Source organism: Chelon labrosus, assembly GCF_963514085.1.
Source record: "Chelon labrosus genome assembly, chromosome: 5".
Lineage (NCBI taxonomy): Eukaryota > Metazoa > Chordata > Actinopteri > Mugiliformes > Mugilidae > Chelon > Chelon labrosus.
The window spans coordinates 12,668,907-12,684,760 of record NC_140341.1 but is presented as its reverse complement, the minus strand read 5'-3'; the positions used below and the strand labels follow the sequence as shown (position 1 = coordinate 12,684,760).

General features: G+C 42.7%; 2 protein-coding genes across 2 annotated transcripts; both read right to left on the bottom strand.

Moving 5' to 3' along the window:
- Positions 1 to 2,631: 2,631 nt before the first annotated feature.
- On the bottom strand, positions 2,632 to 4,316 carry gpr45 (G protein-coupled receptor 45). The gene has a single exon (XM_084544261.1). The coding sequence runs from the start codon at positions 4,307 to 4,309 to the stop codon at positions 3,149 to 3,151; it is 1,161 nt and encodes a 386-aa protein (XP_084400387.1). The 5' UTR covers positions 4,310 to 4,316; the 3' UTR covers positions 2,632 to 3,148.
- Positions 4,317 to 11,498: 7,182 nt separating this feature from the next.
- pou3f3a (POU class 3 homeobox 3a) lies at positions 11,499 to 13,144 on the bottom strand. Its single transcript, XM_084545411.1, has one exon. The coding sequence runs from the start codon at positions 13,104 to 13,106 to the stop codon at positions 11,826 to 11,828; it is 1,281 nt and encodes a 426-aa protein (XP_084401537.1). The 5' UTR covers positions 13,107 to 13,144; the 3' UTR covers positions 11,499 to 11,825.
- Positions 13,145 to 15,854: the final 2,710 nt, after the last annotated feature.

The following is a 15,854-nucleotide window of genomic DNA, read 5'->3' as shown; positions in this document are numbered from 1 at the left end:
TGGTTGCATGTGTTGTGGGAAAAAGGATCACTGCCCTTGACGTTTACGCAATTAAATTACCACAAACAGCCAGCTCTAAGTTAAGAGATTAAATTAGGGCCGCAACGTGATACAGAAACAAACATGAGCTCTACATTAAGATAAGGTCGTGGCTCCGTTATCACGTGTGTAAATGTCAAATGTCAAATCGTTTCTGTATGTTTTTTTTTTTTTTTTTTTTTAAAGAATTAGTCTCCTTTAAATCAAACATGTCACTTTCATGTTGCGTTTTATCTTCTTAGATCAATGAATACTGAGAAGGAGAACAGTTAGGAAATTACATTGGATTCAACTGGATTACATTAAATCAGTTACTATTTGATTTTTATCTCCAGTCTGAAACTGGAAGTACACCAATAAATTATTAATTTTAATTCTTATCTTATTTCCTGTGTGTTCCCTTAGTTTCAAGTCATAGCCAAAGATCAGTGAAACATTTTAAACATTTTAAACTGCTGGTATTACCGTTGCAGCTGACAGGATTATTCAAAAAATTTCTACATAGTACATTATTTTGTCATTTTTCCAAGACAATTAAACAAACATTACTGGTTTTATGCCTCTCAGTTGGAGGATTTTACTGCTTTTCATCGATCTCTGCGATAAATTTGTAAAGCAAATTCTATAAATTTGCTCAAACTAATGAAACTGTGGCTGTGATGATGTCCGTCATGTTCTGAACACTATTCCTTTTGCTGTCAGCATTAAAACTGCAATCCAGTCTGCTTTTCTTCTTCTCGTCAATACTTTCTAACAATTTTCATTGTCACGTTCCCAGATCTCTGTGTTTCTGCTCATTTGTTTCTTCAGTTTCACAACACTGAATTCAGTGGACGATGGAAGTGAATTCATTTGTCAAGATCAGCACCATCTTCCTGTCTTGTGTTTTTCCTAGTTCATGCATTTGTTACTTCTAGGGTGGACCGGTGTAATTCCTTATTGTCCGGTTGTCCAAATAGCTTTCTTAAAATCGTCCAGCTGGTCCAAAGTGCTGCAGCATGAGCATTTGCTAGAATTAGAGAGGGATCATACTTTTCCAATTTTTTGCTTCTCTTCATTTTCTCCCTGTAAAAACTTATAATGTAATTTATTTTATTCTAAATCCACCTCCTTACAGACAAGGCCCTTAATGGCCAAGCTCCATCTTAAAGACCTCATACTACCCCCATACTGCCTCACTATTAAGAGTCCTCAGCCACCAGGCTCTTCTCCTGAGGTGCTAACTCCCTGTTGGGGTTCAGGAGGCAGACGCCCTCTCTACTTTTGAGGTTAGGAGTAAAGGAGTTTGAGTAAAGTGTATAGTTAAAGGGGAATTACCGTTTTTCTACAACTTGGACCTTATTTCTGGCATAAAATACCATCGTTTACTCACCCATATAACTTTGGTGTCATTTGCAGTCGTTCAGGAGATATTTAGATCTGCGTATATCCATATAGTGGGAGTGACTGGGGCACCGAAACGCAGCCTCTAAATAACACATTATCTGCTGCAAAACTCGTTCATTTCACCAATATTTCGTTATGATACGTTAGTGCTATTCCTCGTTGAGTCCGGAGTTACCTGTTATCTATTCTCAGACGTGCAGCAGTTTGTTGTTCTTTGGCCAGCTGTTCCTCTCTCTCAGCGAGCTCCTCATCCGTATACTCTGGCTCAAAGCGGTAAGGACGTCCATCATAAACAAAGTCGTCGTCCACAACCTCAGAATCGGAAAAATATTCAGCCACATTGCAAAAAAACTAGCAGTAGCAAATTACAGGTAAACAAGCTGCAGCGCTCAGAGATGACATCATCCAGGTCAGAGGTTAGTAGGTCAATCTACAGACCCTGGACGATGATAACAGGTAACTCCGGACTCAACGGGGAATAGCACTAGCATATCATAACAAAATATTGGTGACATGAACGAGTTTCGCGGCAGATAATGTGATTCCTTGAGTCATTTAGAGGCTGCGTTTCGGTGCCCCAGTCACTCCCACTTTATGGATATACGCGGATCAAATTATTGTCCAAACACCTCCAAATGACACCAAAGTTATATGGGTGAGTAAACGATCGTATTTTATGCCAGAAATAAGGTCCAGGTTGTAAAAAATATTAATTCCCCTTTAAGTCTGAGAAGAGTTATTTCTTGCAAAATTTGCTCGGGATGTTTCAGGCCCTGGGTTGTGCGAACCGTCTAGACAATTTTGATTGTTATCAACACAACATGTAAAAAAACTGAATTAAAAGCACATTCACTTCATTTGTTGTTATATCATGAGTGTCTCTTCACTTTTCTAATCTAATTTCCCAACGTCCTCAAGTCACTTGTGCTCTGTGTGTTTTCTTCAATAAAGAAGACAGAGTATATATTCATCCACCATGAATGGACGTCTTTAGTATCCCAGCAACTCGTCGGCCCATTTCCTTTATCTGCCCGTGAGCTTTATGTACACAGAGTGCCACAACGTGTTTTTCATCCAAGCACTCCGTCAATGTGACCTCATTTCAAAGCCGTATTTATTTACCTGGTTTCATCTTTCACAAAATCAGAACGCATTCAAGTAAACATTCACACCTCAGTAACTGAAACACGTCTTTGCTGACACACGCGTGGAGCAAAAATGACAAAAGGTTTTTACACAAGTTTCATTAAACGTGTTACTTTTTTTTTTTTACCCCCCTCCAAAGCTGTCGGACTTTCATCTTAAAAACATCACCGAACATTAATACTGTATGCTTTTATTCCCCCCCAAGAAACTCATCACAAAACTGACAAAAATAATAATCACCACTAGAACTTAGTAGTTTCACACTGAGAATTGAGTCTGAAACAACAGGATAACACTTCAGGGACAATATATGAAACAGAGTAGTGAAGTGACAGTGTAGGCAGTAGGTGCTAAGCTATGATGATCATGAAGATAAGTCCGAGACTGACAGAAATCGTATTTATTAATGGAAAAAGCAGAAATAATAATCACGCCACGATGTTGAATCAGCGGCGTTTCCCGTGTTTTTTTTAAGTCCTTTCTGGGTTATCAACAAGAAGTACTTTAGAGTGTAACATCTGAATGCTTATTGACAACAATTATTAGTCAGCAGTGGCTCATCCCTGTCCTCTGCGTATCACACAGCCGACTGGGTCTCGCTGCACACATAAATGTTGCTGGGTCTCACTCTCCGATGGCTCCTGCCTGGCACCCTGGGACACAGTCTGCAGCTTTTGGGAATGAACTCCTGACAGGCCTCCCTGAATTTTCTGATCCTCCAGCAGTAGATGACGGGGTTGAAGACCGTCTTCAGGTAGCTGAGCCACAGAGCGCCTATGCTTATCGGGTAGAAGACGGAGCTGTAGTAGAACTGCCGGCTGAACACGGCCAGCAGGCTGACCACCGTGTGCGGCAACCAGCACACAGAGAAGCCCACAAAGAGGATGAGGATGGTCGTGAAGGCTCTGGTTTTGAAGCTCATGTCCACCTTGATCTGAGGCGGCCGCTGCAGCCCGGTGAGTCTCATTTTGCTGACTTGGTTGAGGGCCGGCAGGCAGGAATGCTCGCTGGTGTGGTTGTGGATGCGCAGGGTGTTGCGGCGCACCGTGTTCAGGATGCACATGTAAGAGTACAGCATGACAGCAAAGGGCACGAAGAACACTGCTACGGCCAACAGGACTGTGTATCCACGGTCTGCCAGGGACTCGCTGTATCCTAGGACACACTGCGGTGCCCATGCACCCCCAATACCTGCCGCACCCGTCCTCCACCCGACCACAGACGGCAGCGACACGCACAGGCTTAACACCCATGAGCCTGCTATTAGAAGTTTAGCTCTGTGTGGGGTCAACTTGTCCTGCCGCTGCACAATGATGAGGAAGCGGTCCACGCTGATTATGAGGAGGATGGACACCCCCTCAAGAACAAACAGCCAGTAGAGCATGATGGAGGCTCGGCAGAACCCGCTCCCAAAGCTCCAGTCGGCGGTGGCCACAGTGACGGCAGTGAAGGGCATGCAGAGCAGAGAGAGCATAATGTCAGAGAAAGCCAACGTGGCGAGGAGGAGGTTGATCGCAGAACGCATGGCAGGCTTCTGGTAAACAATCAGACACACGATGGCGTTGCCGAGAAAACCAATAGTAATCATAAAGATCATTATTGCTGCCAGGGTCACGCGCAGAGTGACTGATATGAGAGGAGTTGCAGCTTCTGACGGGAGGCTTTCTGTTGTTTCCTCTACATTGTTTGGCTCAATGAGGTCACACTCCTCCAACAGGCTTTCGTTACAAAAAGCCATGGCCGCTATTATCAGAGGATATCAGCCCAGGAGAACATGTTTTGTCACAACTAAGACGTATTCCAGCGGATGGTGCTCCATGGCAATACCTGAGAATGAAAAACAAGAATATCCACATAAGACATGTTGTGAATAAACAATCTGTAAACTACTGGTCAATACACACAAGATATAACAATAATTCCAGTGGATGTTGACGTGAATACACAGTGCATCACATTAAAGTGCAGTCTGTCTCTTAAAAAGCTGTGATAAACACGTCCTAATCACAGAAAGAACCGAGGAGTGTCTCATCAGATGGTCAGAGTTCATCTGCTTGCTCATCTATTAGTCAGTGATAATTGTAAATATGAAACAGTGAGAGGAGGGCTGACGTCCACATGATGCTGAAGGAGTTATATAAGCCATAGGACACACACCACATACAGGGACAGAGACGTGTTGCTCGCTGGCCTGGCTCAGGCTGATGATTAACAGCCGAGCTGTAATGTTTCACACATGAATAGAAATACACACATTTACACCCAGGGTGAAGTCAGCTGCCGTTAGCAGTAGCTCAGTCTCGGTTAATACTTCAGACGGTGATGCAACCTTGACAGAACAGCAGCATCCTCTGGATACAGACAGAACATGTCTGCTGTTGTGGTTTTACTCCCTGATGATGGTGGGACCACTGCTATGTGTTCAAGTATTAACAGTGTGATGAGGACATTGTGGCATTCAGGTGCAGTCATCTGAGGTGAACAGGTACCCAGCAGCTGAGGACCCAAGATAAGAGGAGTGATCCTCTGAGTCTGACGTCCCGTGGAGCTCAAGCATTTCATCTCATAGGCCGTTTTAAGGCTTGATTTGTCATGGTAGTAGGTGTTACTGATAACGATGACTCTGTTCTGCTCAAGTGTACCAGTAAGCCATCGCAGCGCCTCAGCGAACCAGCAGGCACTACTCTGAATCTGGAGGCGAGGAAAAACATCGACGGAAACATTTTTAATTTACTTCCATCTTTATGTCAAAAAATAAAAAAATACTGTCTGGCTTGGGAGATTGGACTATGTATCCAGTCATGTTATCTCAGTTTATGTTAGTAAAAGGAAATGAGGCCTTCAGGGTCTGTAGCTACATTCTAGCACAAAATCCCCTTATAAGCCATTGCATAGTGTTGCTGGCTGTTGCCACGGCAACACGGTCACCCCAGTTCCATGGCAACAAGCAGCCCATACTCTCATCCCTTCTACAAGTGTCAATATTATTTTTTATTTTTTTACTGTACCGCATGATTTATCGAAAAGGCTCTTTTCAGAAACTGATAGTTAGTTGAGAGAGTGTATTTCAGATATTATTATTATTTCACATAATTCTTTGGTGCAGTCAGTAAAACTGCATGGTAGATAACGCTCAATAAACCTAAATAATAATAATAATAATAAAAAAAACATGACCACAGCACAGGAATAATATGATCATGAGATTTTAAAACATTTATGTGAATTAAATCACCTTTCAACATTTGTTTGACTCGCCTTATTTCAGCTAAAACCAGGTATTTTGCTCAGCTGCTCTGTGGAGCTCAAGACTGATGTGATGCTGCCTGGAGGAGGAAATCTGAATAATCAAATTGTTGGGGTGAAAATAAGACAGACTGGAAAAATGTCTCAGCATTTTATTTGTTTCCGTGCAGATTTTAAAAGGATGTGGAGGCATCGGTTCATCCAGACATGGCTGATTTGTTTGATTTTACTCTGTAGCATTAGATTACCCTGTAACCTAATTTCCCTGCGCTTCCTTTGCATTCATTGCTTTCATCCATTTTTTTTTATTTTTTTTACACAGCTCCACCACCCAGTCTGTACAGTCTGTTCCCCCGTTGCCACATGAATTCACATCTTCCACACCTGTCTGTCAGTCACACCCTCTCGTCTTGTCCGCATCCACCTCATTCTCCTCCATCACCATTAAAGGAGTCAAAGCCAAAAATCACAGACTGTTGTTTTTTTTTTTTTTTCACGCCCTCTCTGAGCATCGGGGAATAATACATTTCTAATGATTAACCAAACACATCCAGGCTTACCTTGACGGTTACCAGGTCGTGTGCTCGTCTCTCCGTGACAGAGTCTCTCTTCCTGTGCATGCTGAGCTTTTACCTAAAAAAAAAAATCCCACTTTGAACATTTCGCTGCCGTATCGATCGCCATCGTGCCTCCTGCGGATGATGCACGATGCTGACGCCAGAAGAGCAGGTGGTCTCTGAATTAAAGGAGCAGTATGGCAAAATGAATAAATAAATAACGTGATAACCCTCATCATGTGAATCCCTCTGAGGCTACATCAATTGTTGATCAGTATTTACATGCATAGGATCCATTTCCTCTTTCCTCAGATGTATTTGACATGCAGCTGTATAAAATGAACTGTTTTCATACCAAGCAGAATGCACGCATTGAAGCTGCATATGAGGATGACATGCACCGATCAGGCATAACATTATGACCACCTTCTTAATATTGTGTGGGTCTCCCTTGTGCCTCCAGAACAGTTGGGACTCATCAGAGAATGGACATGGGTCTTCTGAGGGTGTCCTGTGGTGTCTGGCAGCAAGATGTTGTTAGTGGGGGCCTTTGAGTCCTATGAGTTGAGGGGAGGGGCCTCTGTGGATCATCCCACAGATACTTGATCAGTTTGGGATCTAGTGAATTTGGAGGCCAGGTCAACACCTTGTGCTGTTTTTCATGTTTTTTGAGTTGTTCCTAAACTGTTTTGTGTGTGTGTGCCTGTGTCGGGCTGCATCCTGCTGGGAATGGCTGCTGCCATCAAGGAGTGTCATTGCTATGGGGATGGGGGTGCCTGGTCTGGTCTAGGTGGGTGCTACATGTCTAAGTAACATCCACACAAAAGAATGCCAGGTCCAAAGGTTTCCCAGCAGAACACTGAATTGTCACAAGATGATCAATGTTGTTTACTTCTCCTGTCAGTGGTTTTAATGTTGTGGCTGATCAGTGTACAACCTATGTAAAATTATGAATAAAATAAGGAAAAATGCAGCTTAACTGAATGTCATTGTTGCTGTATACTAAATAAAATAATAAATAATATGTAATTTATAATTATAAATTATAAACTAAATTAAATTAAGACTTAATGGGATGTTTTGATGTTTTTCCAATAGTATACGTCTAATATAATTAAATATAAATAGCATGTTTCGTGTGCACATTGTATCCATAATATATTATATTGATTATATATGATAATATGCAACCAAAAACTCCAATAAAAGGACACAATCTCACATATCCAGGCCTAGATTCTGCTTGTTCTATATACGTCGTTTGTTTTTTTCATTGGTCCAATCCCATCCTATAGTTTCTTTCTGTAGAAACATTTAAAAATAAATAAATAAAAAAATAAAAAATAAGAACATGCAATAATTATTTCGCCCAGAAGATGGCAGCATTGAATTCCAGTTGAATTCTGTTGTTGCATGTCCGGGTATTTTTAGGCGAGTTGGCTTTCAATTCAAATAAAGTTGTTGTTCTTTTTGATAGAATAACAAAAAATAATCCCAGAAACAAATATGACTCCACATATTGATAAAATTCTTATATTTTATTTAGGAAATTTCGGTAGATTAGATACAGAATGTATAAAAACGCACCTACAGTCAGTTTCCACAAGTAATTCAAACTAATGCATTTTTGTCGGGTATATTTGCACAAACAGACAAAGTTACATTCACACGCTTGGCATGCGGGCTGAGATTTTTATTTATTTCACGGGCATGCTTGTCTAAATTGGCATCGTGCCCGTGTGTTGAACATGCCCATCAAACGTGTTCCACTCCACCAGTCTGCCACATGCATGCTCGTCACGTTCAGTGGCACCCACACAACACGCCAGCCACTGAGAGAATTCACTTCCCTGCTCGTTATTCCGCAGATGTTTGCTTTAATTTCTTCCTGATCGAGAGACTTCGGTACTCAATCACTCACTCAAAATAAAAAAAATAAAAAATGCAAACACAGGTAAAAATGTTCACGGCTACATCAGAGGAGGGAACCCAGACAATATTGACTGAGCAGTGTTCAGCTAGCTGTGTAATATTTAGAGGGGGTAAGTCAGACATTTTAATACTTGCAGACAAAACACCTTTGAAGTTACATCATTCCTAAAATGGGCCTTTGTTACTTGTGCACCCCGCAGCCTCTGGTTCCAGGTATGAGCCTCGGGATGAGGCACTGAGGAACCCACAGTGTGTTAATCAGTGTTAGACTTCTGTGGTTAACCAGTCTCCGCATTGTGACAATAATTAACAGCAAACAGTGAGGAATGATAATGTGCAAACCGCAGTGAAATAGTTGTCGATTAAAACTTTTCGAAATGATTTCGCCGGTTAAGCACAGGTCTGCTGTATGTGGCTGTTCCCAAACTGTGAGGCACAAAGCACTGAAGGAGGGATTACCGTGTAGTAATTGCTTTATGTAAAGTAGCTCTGAACAAGCCTTTAAGAGCAATTATGAGCAATTATATTAGTAGTTATTACTGTAAGGAGGTAATAACATCCTTAGTGTGCAACTGCAAACAGCCCGTAACTCAAGTATAAGTAGAACCTACCGATATATTTTCAAGGAAATTACATTTTTATGTAATTTCATTTGTACTGACTGGGGACTTTGGGGTGTTCTCGGGTTAGCGTAACATCATCAGCATGTACCTTCAGATCCCAGCATTGATATTCAGTGAAGACATCTAGTTCTGTGTGATGACAAAACCCTTTAAAGGGCTTTTCTTTTTTACCCCACCCCAGTTCCTGCCTTATCTCCCATCTTTACATCAACAAGCTTTGAGGGGATCACACTGCAATCCTGGAGGCTTATATTCCGCCGCCATTTTCATCTGAGAACTTAGCAGCTCAGCGGGAACACGTCACGTTAAGAGCCATAGGTGGAGGATGACGGTGAGCAGCGGTAGCACCAGTCCACCGTGGACTGTTGCCTCCCAACAATTTCAGATTCTGAGAGCGGACTTTGCACGTTTTCCTCTGCCTGCGTGGGTTATTTTTTACGAGTGCTCTGGTTTACTATACAGTCCAGCTGACTCTGAATTAGCTATAGGTGTGCATGCGAGTATGGGGGGGAGGGTTGTTTTTCTGTGGCCTTGCTATATGTCCGAGATGTATTCCACCTGCACATAATCCTCTCCAGGATAAGTATAGCTAACAAAGGCTGGGATTCTGTCTATACGTTACTAAAGTTTCCTGATGGTAACAAGCTCCGTGCATAACTCCGTAGGAGATAAAAACTCAATACAAGAATCGTCTCACATGTTTGAAAATAAATTTTAACGTGAAAACCCAAAAGTACCCATGAAGTGTTTTTACAACACACAAATAGTTTATTTCTGATTAAATACGCTTTCTTAGGCCAACCAACATGCACTTGTCATCTCTCAGACATTAAAAACTGACCTCTGGTGACAACAGCTCTATAGACGTGGAAAGACCCGTTCAAACCAATCCGTTGTTCTGGCAAATTATAATCGCAAAGCTAGCGTTTCCCTTGAATCGTGCCGAACGCTCTGAGCGAACACACACCTTTCATGTATGTTTTGAAAGCAGTAATGAGCTTTACTGAACGCTTGCAATAGAAAATAAGTGGCTCTAAAAAGAACAGAAAACCAGAGAAAACCGTTTAATCCTGAATCACATAAAGAGCGACGGCCTTCCCAAAAAATGAGCGTTCAAAGCACCCGTTTGTTTTCTGTTCAGACGGGATGTCAATGTGGAAGTGTCTGGAATAAATACTCTCAGTGTGATTAAAAGTGTAACACTTGCAGGAATCATTAACTTCCTGGTTTGTGTTTATTCCTCTGTGTTCTGTCAACAGCTACTGAAGGAGCAGACCTTTGACCTCCAGCCTCCCTGTTCTCACACCAACTACAGCTTCTCTGTGGCTTTTTCCGTGACCGGTCCAATGCCACATTAGAACAGCTCATGTATGTTTACATAGCTACACATATGTATTATGGGGCGTCATGTCGGATGAGATGCAGACGGAAGATTGTGGTGTTTTATCCCCCCCCCCCCCCTTCCACCCAACCAACGTCCTGAGCTTCTTGCTGCCTATCTGCCAAACCCATCATCTGTGGCAAAAGATCCACTGCCTCGTGTCACTCCATCTCGCTGTCACCCTGGCAACCGCTGCCGAGGTGAACTGCCAGCTGGGATAGCCGACCTCCGCTTGGCTGCGTTCCACCGAGCTGCAGTCCGTAGCCCCGCCACGGGATGTATGAGCCGCACCGACGCACAGTATATTACACACAAATGGAGACGCAAGCGGTCTTGATGGGCTCAACGTAGATTTAACAGGAGACACGAGGCATAAAAACTAAGAAGTTGTGTTGGTTAATGACAGATTATTTATATATATTATGAGAATTAAAAGAACAATTAATTATTTTATACTCTGGACATGTGCTGACTCGTTTCTCAGTTTAATCAGTTAACACAATTTGTCTATAAATTGTGAAAAACATCTGAAAATAAATAAAGCAAGCCTTGGCTGAACGGCTGAACATAATTTCCATATGTCAGTATATTGTCTCATGAAAGACACTTCTAAATGCAGCTTTGACAAGTGTATTCTCACTAGTTCATTGGACAATATGCATTAAGAAAGAGTGTGAACTAAAATGACAGATGTAAATTATGCATGTGTGTGTGTGGGCCTGTTTAAATGTGCATGTGTGTGTATTCAGAGGGACATTAATGACGGCCATGTCATACCGTAACACAATTTTATGTCAAATTTATTAAATAATCAGTATTTTCCAAGAAAATAAACACAGTGGGCGGGAAAATAAATAGTCCAAATCATCACACAAGAATACACAACAGACTTGTACATAAAGTTAAGGGAATGTTTGCTTATTTGTAAAAAGGAGTTCAATATTGGAATAATTGGTAAACTGCTTGTTGACCATTTTTAACCGTGTCACAACATAATTCCACAGACAACACAAAAGTAAGAAGCACATTGGAAGGTAGCTCAATTATTGCTCATTAAATGTAGAATAAAACTCAAACAAACAAAAAAAAATGTATTACATTAGAAATAAAATGTAGGCAACAGCCCAGTCTAGTGTGGCACATCAAACTCTGCAGCATTACAAGGGAACTCTTGTTTGAACAGTACAAAGATATGGGGGGAAAACTTTTTTTCTGGTTCCATTTTGACGTTAAAGCCTCTTAAATGTTAATTTTCCTCTACGGGTTGTAATACTCCGTAATATTAAAAGACTTTAAACAGTTTTCTGATCAGAATTCAGTTCATGCATAATGGTGGACATTTGTCCTGCTCTGAAATGAACACACACACTTGGTAACAGATTTTGTGGATCAAAGGTCATGGATAATTTAAGAAATGGTAACCAAATACTTTCGTAATTCTGGGAAACATTTATCTAAAAAAACTGTACAAACACTTCACGTTGTTCAGATGTCCTGTCCTTCCTTTTGTTCTTTTCACGTGTCGCTATACATCCTCTTGCAGTCTATGGAGGGGGACGGTGTGTCGGGTCCCATGCTGCCCACCTGTGAATATGCGTCCTCTGGGGTGCGCGGGAGTCCAGGCGGCGTCATGCGCTTCTCTTTCTGCCTCCGGTTGCAGAACCAGACCCTCACCACCTCCTTCTCCAGTTGCAGAGTGTCCGCCAAAGAGTTGATCTCCTGCGCGGAGGGTTTGGGGCACTTGAGGAAGTGGCTCTCCAGCGCGCCTTTTACGCTCACCTCGATGGATGTGCGCTTTTTCCTCTTCCTGCCCTGGGTGGCGATCTTATCGATGCTGGTCGGGCTCCCGGTCGTGGAATCGGCTTCTTCCAGCCATTTGTTCAGAAGAGGTTTCAGTTTGCACATGTTCTTGAAGCTCAGCTGGAGCGCTTCAAACCTGCAGATGGTGGTCTGTGAGAACACGTTGCCGTACAGTGTGCCCAAAGCTAAGCCCACGTCTGCCTGGGTGAAGCCGAGCTTGATCCGCCGCTGTTTGAACTGTTTGGCGAAATGCTCCAAGTCATCAGATGTCGGGGTGTCCTCGTCTGAGTGAGACTCGTGGCCCACACCGTGATGCTGGTGATGGTGCGTGTGGTGATTATGGTGGTGATGGTGATGATGGTGGCTGCTGTGGTCCAGCTCAGGGGACTCTCCGCGCACCAGCCCCGAGTGCATGAGGCTTTGTCCGCTGTGTGAGCTCAACATCCCGTTGACTGTAAATCCGCCAGGCTGGGAATAAATGAGGGACTGTTGTTGTTGTTGCTGCTGCTGCTGCTGCCCCTCTGTGATGCTGATGTGCGCTGCGGAGGTGCCTCCCCAACTTCCCGGATGTGTCTGATGGGGTCCCAGATGTGGAGACCTGTGGTGCAGAGCTGAGCCCGAGTGGAGGTCATCCCTGCCGGTGTTCCTCTTCACCTCTTGCTGCTGGGAACTGGGAGACCACGGAGAGCCGGCATCTGCTGCAGCCGCTGCAGCTGCAGCCGCTGCGGCTGCTGCGTGAGGCAGCGATGTCACCCACTGGTGGGCATGGCTTAACATGTGTCCCCCGTTACTCGCCACCATTGCTCCGTGCATGAAGTCACTCTGCACCATCTTGACTGAAGGGTCCCCTCTGTATCCACTAGACACTGTGGTCACAGCGGTGCTGCCCGGTTGCATGCCACCACCCCTCCGATCAGAGTGAAGGACCGGGCCGGACAAAATCCTGCTGCTGGTTAGGTATGGACTTGAGGTGGCTGTTGCCATCCCCCAAAGCATATATATTAAGATGTAATTCTCTCTTCTGATGTTTGATTTAAGCCCGTTTTTCTCTAATCCATGAATAAATTCAGTCTATTTCAGCATGAGTTAAGTACTTGCGCAGTTAAAAAAGTGTCAAATCACTCCATAGAGGCTTATATGGTAGTTTTAGTTAAAAGGTGACTCGTGCTGCTGTAACCTGTCACAAAAAGCGCGTTGTTACGCATCCCTGTGCGACAAAAAGATAGTTTCAGAACTTTTCGCTGTCCCGGGAGCTCCGCCGTGCGTAATCCACAGACTTAATGATATGAAAAAAAAAACACCTTTTCTGATCCGTGAGAAAAGAATGAGCTGTTCACTTATTTCCCTAGTTGCATGTCTGATATTGACGTTAAATTAGAAAAAAAGATGAAATAATCACGAATAATAATAATAATAAAAAAAAGATTTAAGTCTCTGCAGTGTTCTCGGCTCTTTCGCTGACTGCATCTGCTCTATCCGGCGCGTCCTCTACAGTGCGAAGGAGACGAGCATGTGTTTACGTTGTGCCAAGGCTGCGTATTCCTCTCCCATCTCCATCCAATTACAGCAGAACGGCTCTGCAGAGCTCCTGCTGATTGGACGCACAGCCAGAGAGGAGTTAGTGTGTCTAAGAGTTGAGCCTCGAGGTGCACAGAGATCTTGCTGCGGGAAAATTGCAACGATTTGCTGGAAAATATCACAATCAACAAAAACAATCATATTAAAAAGAGACGCAGGAGAGACTGGCTGCTGTGTCTTCAAGTACGCGCTAAGTGTATGAACAATGTGAAGAAAAGGAGTAGGCCGGATTAAAAAAACTGTAGCAAAAGTTTTCCAAAGTATGGAAAATAATAAATATATGTAAATGATTATTATTTATTATTGAAGCCTTTTAACAAACTCTATGACAATAAAGCCAAGGATGCAGTAATGCCCTGATAATTATTTATAATAACCCGGAGCAGTTGAGGCCTGAATCAAGGGTACTGGAGTCGGCTTTGGTCGCACAGGGGGTTCGGACGCCTCTCGCATCTTAATGCATTCTCCCTTTCACATGGTAAAGGGAAGGCCATGGTGGCGTGACGCGCGGCACTGGTGAGCTCTGAAGCTGCACAAAACCAGCATGCAGTTTGATTTTTCCATCCTCAAAAAAAGAAGAAGAAGAAAAAAAACTATTCTAGCGGGACGTTTCCATGCTGCGTCAGTTTATGGACGGCCTGTTAAATAAACGTGTCGTGGGGGATTTTCTACTTCGGGGTTGCCTCGCTTTTACGGGTCTTGAGAGAGTAATGCATCGACTGAGACACATGGAGGTTTGTGACTGGAAGAGAGAGCCAGGTGCGGCCCCAGTAAACGCGTTGATCATTTATGTTTTTCAGCGGATTTGTCTTGGATCTTATCCAAAAGGTAAAAGTTAAACTTGACACAAATCCCCCATTCCTCCGTCCCAGCGACATAACCTGAGCTCATTATCACATTTAAATTCACATTAACAGTATTGGGCCAAGCCCAGCAAGCATGTCCTTAGAATTATGATTTCAGAATATAATCAATTATGAAAATGTAAAATAAACAAGTTAAAGTATTTATCAGCAGAAGCAAACAGCTGCCTCATATTAGGTTGTAGTTCAAAAAGTGAGATTAAAATGCATGATAATACTTTAAGGTGACAATAAACTAAGAAGTGCAAATACTAATACAATTAACAGCTGAGGAAATATAAAAGTAATATATTTTTTTTTTCCATATGATGTCATACTGTGTAATTTCCAAAACTAGCATATAAACTGGTTGGGTGTTCTGCAACATCTCTTCAAGAGTCAAGTGAGCATTTATTTATATCTGTGCTCAAGATCAAATGCCAATTAGCACAATAAAATATTAATTTTCAAGAAAGTGAATGCATTAAAAGGCTTGAACCGGCGGCTTTACACTCTAACCTCTGTTACACTTTAACCATCTCCAAGTATAACCAACTTTAAGCTGGAACTCCTGGGTTTATTAATAGACGATATTTTCATTGCAACTTGGTGGCAAGAACACTTTTTGGGTTGCGTTCAAAAATTCTTCAGACCGGTGTATTCTCCTCGGCCATGGCATTTCCTCCTACATGTAAAATAATCATCTACATGTAAATAATCACTTAAGAGACTTCATAACAAAGTCTGCAGCTGTGAACATGTGTGTGAACCGTTGTCTGACTGAAAACCTCTTTTCAGTTAAAGCGGTCGGACTTCAAATATCTAAAATGCCGCACTGCAAAGGGGGGAAAAAATGTTGATTTTTAAAATGCCCGAAACCATAAATGTTTAGCAGACTTTAGCCAATTCCCTCGCTTCATTTCCAACATGTTTGCAGAAGCGCCGTCTTTGTGGTTTCAAGGATTTGCGCATGACATAAAGACGACACAGAAAAGGTTCTTGGAATCGGAGAGGTATTATACAAGTAATAATATGTCATAATTAAGATTTTAATAGTTTTAACATGGAGTGATTAATTGCTCTGCAGCTTTTCGAACTTTTTAAAACGCGCAGAGAAGCTGCACAAAAGCGCCACAGTGTTTGGAGCCTACCAGCATAATGTGGAGAAAACCAGACGACTCGGGGAAGGGCAGTAATGTTTTTCATGTGTTGTGCTGCCTGGTCACAGCACTGGGTCCTCTATTTGTTATTCATGAAGGAAGCTGGGTGAAGAGGCCTTCTTATGATGCACATTTTTTCCCTCTGTTCCCCCTCTCTCTCGCCA

Excerpts from the sequence above, each read along its gene's own strand:
- gpr45 (XM_084544261.1), bottom strand. The coding sequence starts at position 4,309 with ATGGCTTTTTGTAACGAAAGCCTGTTGGAGGAGTGTGACCTCATTGAG.
- pou3f3a (XM_084545411.1), bottom strand. The coding sequence starts at position 13,106 with ATGCTTTGGGGGATGGCAACAGCCACCTCAAGTCCATACCTAACCAGC.